The sequence below is a fragment of the Drechmeria coniospora genome, chromosome 01 (assembly GCF_001625195.1).
Source record: "Drechmeria coniospora strain ARSEF 6962 chromosome 01, whole genome shotgun sequence".
Taxonomy (NCBI): Eukaryota; Fungi; Ascomycota; class Sordariomycetes; order Hypocreales; family Ophiocordycipitaceae; genus Drechmeria; species Drechmeria coniospora.
In genome coordinates, this window is record NC_054389.1 from 3,621,375 (window position 1) to 3,637,102 (window position 15,728).

The following is a 15,728-nucleotide window of genomic DNA, read 5'->3' on the forward strand; positions in this document are numbered from 1 at the left end:
GATCTGGCATGGTAATAGTGACTTGTACTTCACTGCAATCGCACTATTATCACTGCTCGGGGCCACGAGCTATCCTGGGCCAGGCGAGCGTGTCACAGCCGTCTCATTCCCCAGCAGCCATGCCATGCGTCTGCCATATTAACAACTCTACACCTACAAGGAAGCCCCCCGGTATCAGCCATCCTAGTCACCCTAAAGTATAGGTAACGAGGTACCAAGGGGTTCATGCAGGAGACCAAACGCATTTGCCGAGATACACCAGCGCTAAGAGATTGTGTTCTCCTGCTTTGGGTGTGTTGGATACCATTATCATCTGGCCTCTCCTACTGCCTCAGGATCGACCAACGGAGCACCAGGTAGTGAGCTAGCCACCTAGCTACCTACCCATCTTATTCATCACGGGGGTGTTCGTCGGCCCTTTACTTTCTACCGACGAGAATCCGACGAGGATGTGCACCAAGCTGTCGCCCGCCAAGGTGCTGCTGCTCGCCGTCCATCTCGCCGCCCATGCTGACCTCGACGGCTTCTCCTTGCTCTCTAGTCTGCATCCGGCAGTACTTCGCAAAGATGTTCTCTTGCGCATCCTCCTCACCCATCTACCCGAGACGGTGAGGCCAGCCTCATACGTCAGCTTTCTGCTCGACATTGCCGCTGGCGACTTGGAACAGCCCGACGCCACGGTTGAGCTCGACCTCTCTCCTATCAGCACCATGTCTGATCACCAGGCTTCTCAAAAGGCAAAGAAACTCCGTCTCGTTCAACTGGGGTGTCCCTCCACCTCATTCCAAGGAGAATCCGATGCGCTGGAATTGTTCCTCTTTCAACGCGCTCGTAGCATGGATCAAGAGACAGGGATGCTGTCCCAGCTGCCAGACCTCCTCATACCTTTTGTCAACCACTCCCCACGCTTGCGCACCTGGATCATCGCCACAGTCCTTCCCTTCGTCCGAAGAAATTCGGAGTATTACATAGAGACAGCGCCCGCATACTCTCTCGTCGAGTTTGAAAGCTTGTCAGACCAAGAAGCCGTTCGTCACCTCCTCTCACGGACAGCTGATGATGAGCAAGCCGAGTCGAGCCGCATCACCCGGGATCTAAGAGGTCTCGTTGGGCCGTGGCTCTTTGACCCACAACGTTGGACGGGTGGACGCGAGGAAATATCGGTCGCATGCTCTGGCTGGAGTGAAGTAATTGACTGGCTCACCGCCCAGGCTACGAGCTCGTACGACCCCATCCTGAAAGCCTTTGAGCAGTGGGACGGGCCGGGAGACATTGACTTTGGCGCCGGTATCCAAGATACCAGCCTGGCCTTACCAGAATACAAACAACGCTTCCTACTCCAATCATATGCTAGGGCCGTGCTTGCTTCAGCATACCTAGCCCGGGATGCAACAGAGACATCCTTGAGCGGCCATTACCGAATATCTGTGAAGATACGAACTCTCCTGGGATGTGGTGAAGGAGACTTGCGCTTGGACGAAGCTCTGTTCGTTTTGCCCGAAATGTTCGTCACCGAGGAGCTGCCACCATCCTTCGTCGAAGCAAGGACCGCAAGCTATTTGAGAAGCGGCCTGCTTCAGCCGCAGAATCCTCTCACGTCGGCGACTGCTTCTGCAACCAGCTTGCTGGTTGCACTCGTCCTGAGCGCACTTATTTCAACGCGGCTTGGGGCTCCTTGCACCATCAAGAGAGCTTGTGGTCTCGTCTTTAGTCAGGACGAGAAGGAGCAGAGGGGCGAGTTTGGCAAGTTACTGCATGCAATCTCGAACAATGCGCCCAAGGACGACGATGAATATTGGGTCGAAGCAAGACGCGCAGTCCTTTGGCTTCGGCGGTGGGGATATCCAGCCAAGTCGTCCAAACCTCACGTGGGTGGCATCCTTTCCACGGTTTCCATCGACCATGTCGAAAGCGAAATGCTCAAAGTCTTGCTTGCCAAATCAAGTATGTGCATCATGGTACATGCATTGCCACGTGTGACATCTAACAGTTGAACAGAATATGCACTCGCAAGGAGTTTATACGAGGACGGGGCCGAGAAGCCAATAGGTCCGGAAATGATTCATGAGGCAGTATTCCAAGCCGCATTGAACGCTTACGATAATGCCTCTAACCCCAATCGAAACCGAGGTGGCTTGAAGCGATGCAACGACGTGTAAGTTCGAGATCAACCTACGGACCTGACTTGAATCGACGTTGCTAATGTACAATAGTCTGCACAGTTTTCCGAAGACTGTGGATATGTCTCTGCCTGGAGCGCAACGAATACAAGCGTTGTTGAAAGCCACACATGGCCTGAGTGAATATCGCCTAGTGTTCAAGCAAGGCGAACCGTTTAGCCCAGTACTCCTGCGAATTCACTCCGACCCCCTCACTGTCATCGACAAGCTCTTACAGCAGAACCCGAAAGCATACACACGTCTTCAGGAGTTCTTGGAGATGGGCATCAGCATGGTGCGCGCCGGCCTGCCATCTCGGAGTGGCTCGGGTCAAGCACGTAGCTCCCATGGTCCCGACCAAGACGCCGACATGCTAATTGCCGAGAGGCGCATCACATCCATGTGTGTCGAGGCTGCGCTGAGGGAAGATGACTTCGAGACAGCATACTCGTACGTAATTAGCCGCCTGAGGACGTCTCGCCACGAAGAGGCGGAGGAGTCAAGCGATGAGTGGTCATGGCAGGCTGCTCTCAGCGCAGGACAGTATGTTCGCACTGAACGGTCACAGCTGCCAACTCACCTGGGAACAGCACGCGGCAATTTGGAAGTTCGGCACCTGGAGCAGCGCATAGAGTGCCTGGCAACCGCGCTGCGAGTGGCGCCAACGTGCCAGCTCCAAGAGATTCTCAAGAGTTTCCGTCGCTGTGAGGAGCAACTCGACTCGGCCATCAAGGAGGAAGCGGCCAACGAGGCGATGTGGGACTCGACGGGTGGCTTGTCCGACGTGCCAGGTGCATTTGATGTGCCAGTCCCCGGGGATAGATACCCACCGCGTAACCTCACGGCCACGGCCACGGCCCGGCAAGCCGAAGAAGCCCCCATGTCACTATTCGATCTTTCCCGGGCAACTGCCAGGCTCGCGCAGCGTAACTTCACCGCTACTCCTGGCCTGCCGAGTATGGTCGAGGAAGCGCCGGCAGGCTCAAATGGGGATGAGTCGGTCAATGAACCCACTCATGAAAGAGTCAGGAAGAGGGATCAGCTGAGAGAAGCTGCGACGGGGACACTGGTTTCCAGCGTTGGCTGGCTGATAGGGGCGAACATAAACCAGGGGCAAACGGAGACTAGGTAACTGCAAGTTCAGCAATCATCACATCGAGGCAACTCTCCTGTTGATCAGCGCCACTCCTGAATACTCCTCTCAAGCTCAAGCGATCAACAACTGCCATCTGCACTCACTCGCCTGGTTCGCGGTTGTGTCATGTAGAGTACTGCCAATCATCGTCAGCCCTGCAAAATCAAATCGAAGTCAGCTGATGGAGACCAGCCAACGATGGCTCTCCATCATATCAGACAGGGGGGAGGGGGGAGGGGGTCGCGTAAGCTCGTATCTCATCAAATCAGACATTGCATCGTGGTGCTGCCTGCATTATACAACTGCAGGGGTGACGCGTCCGATTCCGATCGCAGGCTGAGAGTTGAAGCGGATTCAAGAGATGGTGACGGCTTAGAGTTGACTTCATCGCTTGCTAGACAAATGTTCATTGATACACTTCGAAGACGGCCGTAAAAGGGAGTGCCTGTAGAGATACCAAGAGGATGGAGACGACCTGGCGTCCTAGGACGCCAGGCATTGTCTGCAGTCGTGAGCAGTGTCCAGGTACCAGTTACCGCCATGTTCTGGTGACAATATTCGTCGCTGGTTGACGAATTCAGCGACTGGCCCATGTCGCCTAGACAACTGGGCAAAATACCTTGAATAGTGGGTGTTTCGACAGTGTCCCGTGACTCCAATTCGCACCCAAGGCAACTCAGATGCTCTATGTGAAGTTTTGCAGTCCGCCATTTCCACTAACAGTGCTTGTCATCTCTCACATTGACGGCCACCGATTGCAAGGATGTTGAAATCGGGTGCGTTTTCACCTTCACCCCTTGGTGCACAGCAACGGCAGCACTCGGTGGCAGTAAAGCCACACAAGCGAATGAATGAAGGGCTGCGACGTATTCTTGACCAAGGGGTGACGGCAGATGGATTACGACGAATAATTTGACGACTGATTCGTGGACGGCGGCATCTCACGAGAAAGTGTGACGTATCAAGCGACAATATGCAGAGCGAAACGTAAGCGACCGGTCCCCCATTGTCGAAGAGCTTCTGAAGGCTGACAAGTTGCGGTCGGTTTTGATTTAGACGAGCAATGCGAATCTGGCATGGTTTGACACGGATACAAGCTGGAATCTGGGGAGAGAGCAGCAGTGGCTCATGTGCAGTCGACAGTCGCTTTTACTGACCGAGAAGGCCACACTGGTCAATGACGCGCTGAGAGGGCGTCTGCTATGCGCGCTGAGTTGCCATTGCTACCAAAGGTGTTCGTATAACGCGAAGTGTTGATGAAGTGATGCAGTGAAGTGATTGATTTGCAAGATGCCGAAAGATGCTCCCAGCGATCCATACTGACACTGCACTTGTCGTTGCAAGATCATCGACGCGAAAAATAACCGATCGTGTCGCACGCCGATTGTACGTCCCAAAAGCCACAGCTGTCGCACATCGAGTAGTGAAGTCTTCTATCATACGAGTAGGCCGATGCCGGTCCATAGTGGGAGAGAGTTCCAATCGGTCCATGGAAATTGAATAATGAAATCAGCGAGTGCAGAACACGAAATCATAGAGAAACAGATCAGGACCCAGAAGGGAAAGCGACCAAGAGTCATCGTGCCAGCCCATGTTGCGCCGAGAAACCAGGCAATTCTGGACATCCGGGCGTTTACCGTGTCGTAGGTTCAGAGCCTACGGGAATTAGCGACGACATGGCATTCCACGCTCAGTGATATTTCGAACCTCCATACGGTTCTCGTGCCTCGGATCGAGCGGCCGACTCGCCATAACCGGAACCGCCGCCGCCGGACTCCCTGGTGCGTCCAGAATCACGATCACCCTGGCGATCGTATCGGTCGCGATCATAGCCACCGCCGCCGCTTCGCTGGTTGTAGCGGTCATCTCGACCGCCTCCGCCGTACCGGTCGCGGTTGTAGTGATCGTCGCCGCCGCGGTCACGGCGGTCGTAGCTGCGGTCGTAGTCACGGCCATAGCCACCTCGGTCGTAGTCACGACGGTCCTCGCGGTATCCGCCTCGGTCTTCATAGCGGCGGTCGTCGCTTCGGCGGTCGTAGCCTCGCTCATAGCCACGGTAGCGGTAGTCATCGCGGCCACCAGAGCCTCCGTAACCGCCGCCACGGCGGCGGTCGTCCCAGCGAGGGCGTGGTCCGTCCTCTAGAGAGATGATTAGCTTTCACCGCATTCAAACAGAACCTTAGTGGCCAAGTGGGTGGGGTTTGGTTGTTACCTCGCTTAGGTGGGCCAAAGTATTTGCCGGGCGTCGGAGTGCGAGGTCGAGCGCGGCGAGCCTTTTCGATGCTCAAGGTACGGCCCTCGATCTGCTCCCCTTGGAGGCCTTCTCTAGCAGCTTCGGCCTGGTCAGGCGTGACCATCTTGACGAACCCAAAGCCGCGGGACTCCTTTGTGTGAGGGTCGCGCATGATCTGGCATTTCTCAACATCACCGTATTTTTCGAACATTTTGGCAACATCGGCTTCGGAAAGGCGTGGGTGGATACCGGTGACGAAGAGGTTAGAGCCTGGGTTGATTGAGCCATCTTCGTCGTCCCCCCTGTGGCCGGATGACTCCTTGGGACCACTGGTCATGGTGAGCAACGTGTCAAGAGTTGTAGTAACAATGTTTAACGTACCTATCGGCATTGCCGTTAGGAGATGCAGTGCGGCGACGGGTGCCCTCATGATCCTCTCGGGCGGGGCGAGGAGATGCGCTCCTGTTGTCACGCTCATACCGCGGCGCGTCATCTACAGGTTGTGAGTATGTTGCGCGACCAAGGTTGCAGGTTCCGTAGGGTGGGAGTTGTGAATGCCGTCCGAAAGAACGGCATCGTCGGCAAGGAAAGTGCGTGAGAGGACATACCGTCATACCGATCGCCACCTGCGGCTTCGTAGTCCATTGCGGTGGTTGCCATGATAAGCGATGGAGGAAGCTGCCGTCAACGATGAGAGGGAAGACTTGGTAAGGCAAGCTGGAGGCAAATCAAGGAATGTACCGGAGAAGCGAAAGAAGCGGCAGTGGATACTGTGTTGGTTCTGGATTCGGGAGGAAATCAGCAGCAGCCTTGATGATGGTCCTCACCAAAGCCGATCCGTTTCGTCACAGGTGTGATGTGATGGTGGAGGAGGTAAGTCTCGACAGGAGTACTGTAAATGCACGACAGATAGTCTAGGGAGAGCGAAAAAATGGGAACTTCACCATAATGCAATAAAGGTGGGGCCGCAGGGGCTAAGCGAAAGTGCCAGCCGGAGATTAAGCGGCGCAAGTGCATACATGTACTGTACAAGTATACATGTACTTAAGTACATCTATGCACCACAGTAAGTACAAGTAATGCACGGAGTATGCTACTACTTACTTAGTAGTAATACTCCGTTCTCATATCGGGATGAAGCAACTAAGTACTAAGTTAAAGGGGGGGGTTTTAATACTTCTATTCGCATTTGGGTGCATCTACAGTACAGTTACTTGACAAAAGTGACGATTCAGTTTTGGTAGCGCTACTCCTACAAACTGAATCGACATTTTTGCCACCCCACTGTACTCCCTACTGGAAGGCTACAGAACTTGTACAAGCACAACTTTGCAGTAAGTACAACTTACTATTTGCAAAGTATAAGTATATTCGTGTAGATGTAGTAGTACATGGACGTGTAAGTAGGCACTGCACAGTCGTAACAGGCTAACAAGTTACTTCCTCTATCCCTCTGCCGCAAGTTGATCACTACTGTACGTCCGCAGGTGAGGGACTCTCTTTGAATCCAATCGAAACTTGTCATCCAATAGATTGCCTTCTTACTATACTCTCTGAGTGTTTATATTGTTCTCGTCGGTTAATCGATCGATCATCGTCGACTATACCTACTCCAGTAGGTCCTGTACGATTAATACTATCCAAACCCCTTCCAAGAAAATAATGAAGAAGATGAGGAAAAAAAGAAAAGGTTGGTATGAATATATGTGCAGGTCACCACGTTATGTATTTTCACTGCCTTCGTCGAGAAAAGCGAGTGCTGTCGTTGCCTTTCCTTCGCACGCTCGCTCCAGGGCCAGTCTCGCGAAATGGCCGCCTACAACTGGCCGGGCCATGAACCTGATAGGCGAGAAGTTGCCGTCACCCTCGGTGTCGTACAGGTCGGTCAGAGGTCCATCTTCACAGGTTCTAGTTAGAAAAGATGCTCTCTATCTGAAAGCATAGAAGAGCCGGCACTCTACTTACCTGTCACCGTCTCGTTCACCCATAGGGCAACACTTTCCACTATGGCGTTCCGAGTCTTCCTACTGGCCACCGCGGCAGCAAAGAGTTCCCAGTCGCTTTTGGTGTAGAGATGTCTGCTGTCGAGAGGCAGCCCGTACCGCTGACGGACTGCGTGATACCATGTGCTCTGCATGCGGTAGAGGCGGTCGGGCAGCAGGGCGTCCTTGGCACGCTTGCCCAGCGGTTTCTGTAGTCGACCCAGCGATGAGGGTGAGACGCCGGGGGTGTGGAAACAGAGCATAGAGTCTGCAAATAGGTTGTAGAGGGTAGTCCAAGAACCATACCACGAGTACGCAAGCTTGGCATGCGTCCCGTCCCGGGCGAGGCCATACTCCAACCATTTCACGACGAAGGAGCGAGAAACACTCTCATACTCATGCGCGTCCTGGCGGTCACCCACAAGCTCCGAAATATCGGCCATTGCCCGGATTCCGATGATACCCTTGAGTGCCAAATTCGTTTGGTTCGCAAGCCAGCCAGCAAAATCGTCGGTGCTCAACTGATTGCGAGGCATGAGCGACTCCCGAAGCAGATAGCCCGCCCATCGCTTCCACAGCTTGAGCGACCTCGATGCCCAGGACACAGCCGCATCCTCGGCCGTTCTCCGGATAGGCCGGTCCATTCGCAAGGAGTCAAGCTGCAACGGGATCAGAGCCGCATCGGTCGCCTGGACGCGCTCCGGCGCATTCGATCCCTCCATGGCTGTAGCCCATGCGGCGTGTGACCGATGACGCATCGAATTCACGAGGGCAAGTCCCATGATGAGCATATTCCCACACTCCTCCAGGGGCATATACTCGTCCTTGCCATCCGCATGACCCGTCGCGTTCGGGAAATGCGCCCCTAGGTCGTGCATGCTGTAGTTGTTGGGATACTGGCCACTGAGCTGATGCTCGAGGAGTGGCTCGAGCAAGTACGCCAGCCAGCGAGGGTTTGTGTAGAGGAAGAAAGGGAATGCCGGGAATATGACATCGACGGTTTGGAAGTTGCCGTTGGATGATATTTCCTTGAGGAAGAGGAGGGGGCTGTCTGGCGTGCCTGAGAACTGCGTAGCGCCCATGACTTGACGGGCAGACAGGAAGGTGATGTCACGGTAGGCATGGGAGCCAGAGGCGACGGCATCAACCTCGAGCTGTTGCGAGTAGCTCCGTGCCAGCTTTGATGCTATCTCAAAGTCAGAGTAGTGATAGTCCAGCATGTGGATGGTGTTATGAAAGTATGAGGCCCATAGCGGGCGCATATACGTCAGCCCTCGCGCGGCAGCAAACTGGGCGACGGAATCATGGGCAAGAGCCACGGTAAACGTTACGCTTGCACGCTTCGTCTTCCGATCCGCTCCTGTTCCAGTGAGGTTTATCGGGAGAGCAAAGGCGAAAACGGGCTCGGAATCCTTGATGGGCCGAAAACGGTTGTCGACCTCTCCTGTCAGATAACCTTTCGTCGCAAACTGAAGGCGGACGGCGGCAGCTGGTCCTGACTGATGTTGCACAGCACGTGGACCGGTGAAATGAAAGGTTCCCCATTCGGCCCTGTCCGAGAACTCGGTGAAGAGAAGTTGTGTTGCGCGCGACACGTGCCACGACTTCGTAGGGCCGGCCGACGGCTCCCGAAGCTGCCACTCGATCTTGCTGTCTCCGTTTCCGCTGAGCCATTCCCCGTTCACATCTGCGTAGACGACAATGTCAGAGACTCCCTCAGCATAGACGGTCAAGTAGGCGGCCGGCATGGACTGGCGAAGAGTTGACAGTGGGGTAATGGGTGACAGAAATGATAACACTATCGAGTTTGAGCGGCGAGAACTGTCGGCGGAGCTGACTGAATATGTGAGATTGGTCGTGGACGCGTCAAAGGAGGCCCCTTTGTACACTGGAAACTTGACAGACAACCTTGAAAACCTGTCAGCCTCGATCGCGGGCGCAGGTGAAGGTCCAAGGGGGCATGGAGGCAAGGGGTCACCAACTCGTCCAATTCCGGCAGAGAGTCGACAGGCCGGCCTAGCAACGGGTATACGGTCTTCGTGTGTGGCACGAAGACCATGACAGACAAGCCGAGCTGGTTGGGAGGATCTGTCAGCACTTCGTAGGGCATCAATCGCTCCCACGCTTGACGCACCGGCTGGCCAGTCCAGAACATGGGCCAATGTTCCCACGGAGGGTCGCGAGCATTTGACATCCATGCACTCAGGTAGGGATTCCGGACCAGAAGTGGGAGAACAGGCGGTTTGAGGGTGGAAGCGAGGACTGCCGTCGCGGCAATCAGAAGCACGAGATACACCATGACGGTCGTGACAGTCAGCGAGGATCGGGCCTGGGGGGTAGTTTCCATCCAGAACAGGCTATCACGGCAGCTCCCCAGGGTACGACATGGGACGAGGGCGATGATGCTTCTAAGGAGGGAACCGTGGGGTCTTGAGTAAGAGTGACGTAGTGGATGGAGATTGGGTACCGACGATTCAACAAATGTTTCGCAGTGACCGGCCTGTAGTGGTGCTGTCGATTACGTATGGTGCCGAATGATGGCCACTCCTCTTGGGAGACATTCATCCATGTAGAATATATATCAATCGTATGTATTGACTGTCCACTTGCATTCTTTTATGTGGCTCGTGAGGATGTTCTCTGCTCAGGATTTCCGACGTCGCAACCATGCCGTTTTTGAGCAGGCCACTAATAGAATCGCAAACAGCGGCCATGCTGCAATAATAGCTCCAGCTCTACTCCGTACAGAGTACTCCGTAGATGTACCTGCATGTGCACTACTGTAAGTACTAATAGTAAGTAAGTGCTTCCTGATGTGCAGAAGTGGGGGTTTCTGAAGGGTGGGGGGCCCATACTAGAGTTTGGAGATGATCTACTTACAACCAGTCGTAAAGACATTTGACCATTCTACGCCCATCGCCGCTCACAGTGTCGCTGGCTCTGCGATGCGGAGGAATGAGGATTGTCATCCATTGCATATTTCGGTCCTTTATTGGTTGTTTCGAGAGACTGGAGAGCGTCTGCCTGAAGGAACGAGATCGATGGACCAGACGAATGTGTAGGGTAAGCCTCCCTCTGTGGTGTGCGAGCCCAGAAGCAAGAATGACCTCTGTGTCAGGTGCAAAGTCTTCGTTGCAGAAGCATTGAACGCATCCGTGTGCAGGGCATATATGTAATTCGAAACACTACAGATCGTCGGATAATGGAGTGTCAGAACTGTCCATACAATCGCGTTTTCAAGTGCAGATACACTAGGATACAAATTGACGGATATGTACAGTATGTGGCAAAAAGGATTTGCCCACCCTTAGGTACCGCATTCCAAGTCCAATCAAGCCTAATCATTTTTTGTTAGTATTATAACAATCAACCAACTATATGCGCATCAAACGTAGCAATAACAATGCCTCAGAGCAGCTGTAATGATGCCTCGAGGCAAGGAATTATCGCAGAAAATGCGATTACGGATTTGCAAGCTACCTATCGACGGACGAGTCGATAGATTCGTCATCTTCGAGATTTAGAAGCTGATTGATACAATGCCCCATTGCGTTGAGGCTATTATTATTATTGCAGTAGCGGGTGGTAGACGAAATATTTATTGTTATAATACTAACAAGATAGATTAGGTTTGACTGGACTAGGGATGCGCTACCTAAAAACGGGCAAATACTTTTTGCCCCCCACTGTACTTACTTGTGCCTTGTGATGGACAAATACTACGTACATGCATTAATGTGTTGTATTAGCACAGGCAGATGGGGAAAATAACAGCCGATTCGAGGAATGTTGGGGTAAGCCGGTTCCTCAGTTAAAACTCCGTACTAATTCTGTATTGGTAGGATTACTGAAGTTGTACTCAGATGCGTTTGTAGCTTACTGCATGAGCAACACCTGTACGTGTTCTCCGTACATGTACTTTTACCAAGTAACATGTGCTTGCACGCGTACTCCGTACTGTACAGTATACATAGTAGGGGTATTATTAATGTACTCTGCTCCGTACGGAGTACTCCGTTCATGTGCAGTACGGAGTACATGTTCTCCAGTACTCCGGAGTTGCAGTACTTGCAAGTACTGTACGGAGTATGCCTAAGTACTTAGGTGTACATGAACACACATGCCTAGTAGCTAGTACGAATGGCAACCGTACAGTATTATATAAAACTTGTGCTTGTACATACAAGTACTTGTTCTGGTACAAGTAGAGTACGTTTGTGTACAGGTCTCCAGAGTAAAATGTTTGTATAAATTAAAGTACTTCTGCGTACAGTACTGTAGGTGCACCTTCGCTGTACTGGTTGGCTGTAGGTGTGCACTTAGGTATCAAGTACCTAGGTGTACATGGACACGTACAGTAAGTACATAGATGCACAGGGAATACTCAGACAGTGCTACGGAGTATACTGTACTGTATTAGTTGTACAATTGCGCCTTGGTGAGTGGAGAAACGATCGTCAGATCGATGACAAATGCAGGCCCTCCCTTGTTGCCTTCTGCCTCTCGTTCGCCCGATTCCCCCCCACTTGCCGTCTTCCTCGGCGTTTGAGGCACGATGCGAAATACGGTTTCGCCCGCCTCATTGGCTGTCGGCTGCCATTTCGTCTCCTGCATCCCTTACCCGGCGCATTCCCGGCGAGTTTTTGAACCCTTTGTCATCTAAATCGGAAAGGCGGGCGATCGAGCCGAAGCGCGAGTTGTTGTGGGAATCGTGCATGAGTTGGTCGCTGTCGGATATGTCATCCGCAGCCATAGCGGTCGGTAAGCACCTGCCGTCCCGCCAACTTCCTCGGTAATAGCCAAGGCTGGTTGGGCCGTCCTGTTGGTTGCCGTCTGCCGGCCTCGATGCTTTTTTATCTATATAAATGGAAGATGAAGCCTACCTCGTCTCTGATGCTGAAGTCAGCTCTCGTAGTCTTTTCAACCCTTCAACCTTGACTGCATCCTTCGACCTAACCCGAGCCTCGGCCTTGGTCTCCATCCAACTTGCTCCATCCAGCTTGTGTCGTTCGAGCACACCTTGGGCATAATACGTGTATCCCGATCGCTCTACAAAACAGCCAGCTCGTCCTCCTCCATTTGCGTCGAGTCTTCGACATCTCGTCCGGTGCCGCACCCATCATCCGACACACTCTCTGCCCGCTCACCCCAGCGTCACAAGCATCATGACTGCCACAAAACTCACGGCCGACGTGCTCTTCCAGATGGCGAAGACGCGCCGAACCATCTACAAGCTGAACAAGGATGCCAACATCAGCGCGAGTCGCATCCGCGAGCTCGTTGAAAAGGCCACTCTTCACACACCGTCGTCCTTCAATGCCCAGTCCAATCGCGCCGTCGTCCTTCTCGGGGCCGAGCACGACAAGCTATGGGAGCTGACGACGAATACCCTCAAGGCCATTGTCCCTGAGGAAAAATGGCAATCCACCGCCGACCGGATGGCCATGTTTAAGGGCGCGGCCGGCACGATCATGTTCTTCAACGACGAGAATGTTGTCCATGACATGCAAGCCAAGTTTCCCTCGTACGCCGATCGATTTCCCATCTGGGCCAACCAGAGCAACGCCATGCAGCAATGGATGCTCTGGACCGCGCTCGAGCTCGAGGGGCTCGGCGCCAACCTCCAACATTACAACCCCCTCATCGACGAAGAGGTTGCCAAGATCTGGGACTTGCCTGCCGGCTGGAAGCTCAATGCCCAGCTGGTCTTTGGCGGCAAGTCAGCCGAAGCTGGCGAGAAGCAATTCAAACCCCTCGATGATCGCGTCAAGTTCTTTGGCGCTTGAGAAAGCGAAGCGGAGCCTGCGTGTGTGCGTGCATGAGTACGGGCCCGAGGAAATTTAGTCATGAACATTGGCATGCGGATGGCGAATGTGCTGACCGTCCGTGGTGGGCGTTGATGCATTATCATGTAGAACAAAACGGGCCCTCGGAGAGGGCTGACTTTGCAGTGAGAGCGAGCCGTCATCGGGTCAGGGTCGTAGACAGATCCAATTGATGACTATTACTATTATTCTTGGCATTATTTGTGAATGATTCGGCCGAGGGCCTCGCCCATCTTTATCTTCTGCCCCTTCTCCACACACCATTCCCATGCCGTCTTGGCCTTGCCCTCCTCGCCAATCTCCGGCGGCGCCTCGAATACGAGGACGACGGTGCTTCCCAGCTGGAAGCCGCCCATTTCGTCGCCTCGTCGCAGCGCGTGCCCCTTGAGGATGGCGCTCGCGCCTTCGTACGTGGCCTCGACAAAGCCGTGGTAGGGTTCGCCGCGCTTTGCCGCTTCGTCGGCGGCGTGGTCGGCCATCGTGTCCGTCGTCAAGCTGTTGGTCCGCAGCTCGCGATCGAAGTTGACCTTGATGGATCCGACGTTGGTGGCGCCGACGGGAATGTAGCTGAAGAAGCCGTACCGCCAGCGACCGAGGAGCACGACGCGCTCGTTCAACGTGAAAAGTGCAGGTAGCGTTCGCTGCAGATAGGGCGAAACGCTGAAAAGCTCGCCGGCGAAATGCCGTCGTCGTTCGACCACCCAATTCGTCGGAGAGTGGAACCGGTGATAGTCGCCAGGGGCAAGATACACCACGGCGTAGTAGAGCGACGTCGACTTGTTCTCGGATAGGACATGGTACCAAGCCTTCTCCCCAAGAGCCAGGTCCGCGCGAACCTCGGAGATGGCTCGCTGCGAGACTTCCGTCGACTCGTCTATCGCGGCTTGCTGAACATCGTCCTTGTTCGGCCCGGTCAGGAGGTCAGGGAGCGTGTACGAGATGCCGTTGACACGCGCAAACTCCTCCTCCTGCTCGACAATCTCACTGGCGTGGCTGTGTGGCTGACTCTCGTGGCCTCGATCGCGTCTCTCATCCGAGGAATGATGTCGCACGCTCGATGTCGGCCGCGACTTCCCCAGCAAAGCGTCGATGCTGTACGTCATGCCCTTGACCTGTTCGATGTCGCCACCTTCGATGCGCCCAAACTGGAGAACCTTGCCGTCAGAGGGGGAGAGGAGAATATTGGGATCGGGATCCAGAGGCCGCACTCCGGGTTTGAGAGTCCGGTAGAAGAAGGAAGCCAAGTTAGGATAGATGTGCAAGTCAGGTTCCGAGACCTCGTCGAGGCTGTCGTCGATGAGGAGGAGTTGTCAGCCGCACGCCGACCGCATCCGTTTCTCGCATCCGCCGCGGGACCGAACTTACTTGACGCCAAAGATGAAGGAGTAGAGGCGGAACCCAGGTACCCGGAGGTAGTAGGGAATGTTCAGTTCGTTGAAACGGCCCCATAGCCGTGACATGACCTTGAGCGGCAGATACGACATGACCTGAACTTGCCATGGCCCATCTGGCCGCACCCTGGGCCGCGGCGTCTGCCATCCGGCAACATCCTCGTCACCCTGCACCTTTCGCTTCTCGTGCTCCCTTGCCGCTGTCTTGTAGAGCTGCACAGAGCCAATGAAGCCAATGCCGAGGCCGATGGGAATGTGATACCAATGGACCTTGGTGTTGCGCAGCGCCTCTCCGAGCCGCCGGGAGAAGCGCGGCCTCTTGCCTGCGTTGGAGGAAAAGTTGCGTGCCGCGATTGGCATTCGCCGAGGGCATCGTGCGTAGGAGGTGAAGTACGGGGGGTAGTGGCCGAGGTAGTGGGAGGATCGACCACGAAGGCGAATGCCCGAGAGCATGAGATCCGAGCCGACCCCGAGAGTGGCCGCCATCTTGCTTGTCTAGTCAGTCACGGGTAGCTCGAGAGAAGACAATCAATCAGACGGACCTTGGGATGTCACGCCGACGAAGGAGCCCGGGCGGCTTTGATTGATTTTGAGTAAACAAGGACACAAATCGATGGCTGCCGCCTCGGATCCGGGATGGCAAGCCGTGCTGAAGGTGTCGCCGATTTGCGGGGTGGTTGAATGCACCAGTTCGAAGGGGTTATCGAAGCTTAGGTAAGTTCAGTACAATGTACTTGAGTACGGAGTATTCCGTCCTACTGTAGTTGTACGGAGTACTGTGTAAGTACTCCGTACTCCGTACAAGTAATACTGTATAAGTATACTCCGTAGGTGCGATGTACTCTGTACTAAATACTTGTATACTTGCACATTAATACTCGGTAGCCGGCTGTACTGTAACTAAACGAAGTGCCGAACCAAGCCGAGCTACTGTGCCTACTTACGTACATGTACTCCGTATATTTGTTCGTATTACAGTAGCGTACATACCTGCTTAGTACTT

The 15,728-nt window shown here is 54.0% G+C and overlaps 5 protein-coding genes across 5 annotated transcripts; 2 read left to right on the top strand and 3 right to left on the bottom strand.

The window, feature by feature from the left end:
* Window positions 1-449: 449 nt before the first annotated feature.
* On the top strand, window positions 450-3,291 carry DCS_00859 (Secretory pathway Sec39; the record flags this gene model as incomplete). The annotated part of the gene is made up of 3 exons (XM_040798194.1): window positions 450-1,944; window positions 1,999-2,155; window positions 2,214-3,291. 3 exons carry the CDS (start codon window positions 450-452, stop codon window positions 3,289-3,291), a joined length of 2,730 nt encoding a protein of 909 aa, XP_040659077.1.
* Window positions 3,292-4,984: 1,693 nt separating this feature from the next.
* On the bottom strand, window positions 4,985-6,172 carry DCS_00860 (uncharacterized protein; the record flags this gene model as incomplete). The annotated part of the gene is made up of 4 exons (XM_040798195.1): window positions 4,985-5,433; window positions 5,507-5,856; window positions 5,909-6,020; window positions 6,136-6,172. 4 exons carry the CDS (start codon window positions 6,170-6,172, stop codon window positions 4,985-4,987), a joined length of 948 nt encoding a protein of 315 aa, XP_040659078.1.
* Window positions 6,173-7,248: 1,076 nt separating this feature from the next.
* Window positions 7,249-9,808, bottom strand: DCS_00861 (DUF1793-domain-containing protein; the record flags this gene model as incomplete). Its single annotated transcript, XM_040798196.1, has 3 exons — window positions 7,249-7,424; window positions 7,493-9,417; window positions 9,492-9,808. 3 exons carry the CDS (start codon window positions 9,806-9,808, stop codon window positions 7,249-7,251), a joined length of 2,418 nt encoding a protein of 805 aa, XP_040659079.1.
* A 2,866-nt stretch (window positions 9,809-12,674) lies between these two features.
* Window positions 12,675-13,295, top strand: DCS_00862 (nitroreductase family protein; the record flags this gene model as incomplete). Its single annotated transcript, XM_040798197.1, has 1 exon — window positions 12,675-13,295. One exon carries the CDS (start codon window positions 12,675-12,677, stop codon window positions 13,293-13,295), a length of 621 nt encoding a protein of 206 aa, XP_040659080.1.
* Window positions 13,296-13,531: 236 nt separating this feature from the next.
* On the bottom strand, window positions 13,532-15,211 carry DCS_00863 (phosphatidylserine decarboxylase proenzyme 1; the record flags this gene model as incomplete). Its single annotated transcript, XM_040798198.1, has 2 exons — window positions 13,532-14,621; window positions 14,700-15,211. 2 exons carry the CDS (start codon window positions 15,209-15,211, stop codon window positions 13,532-13,534), a joined length of 1,602 nt encoding a protein of 533 aa, XP_040659081.1.
* Between the last annotated feature and the right edge of the window lie 517 nt (window positions 15,212-15,728).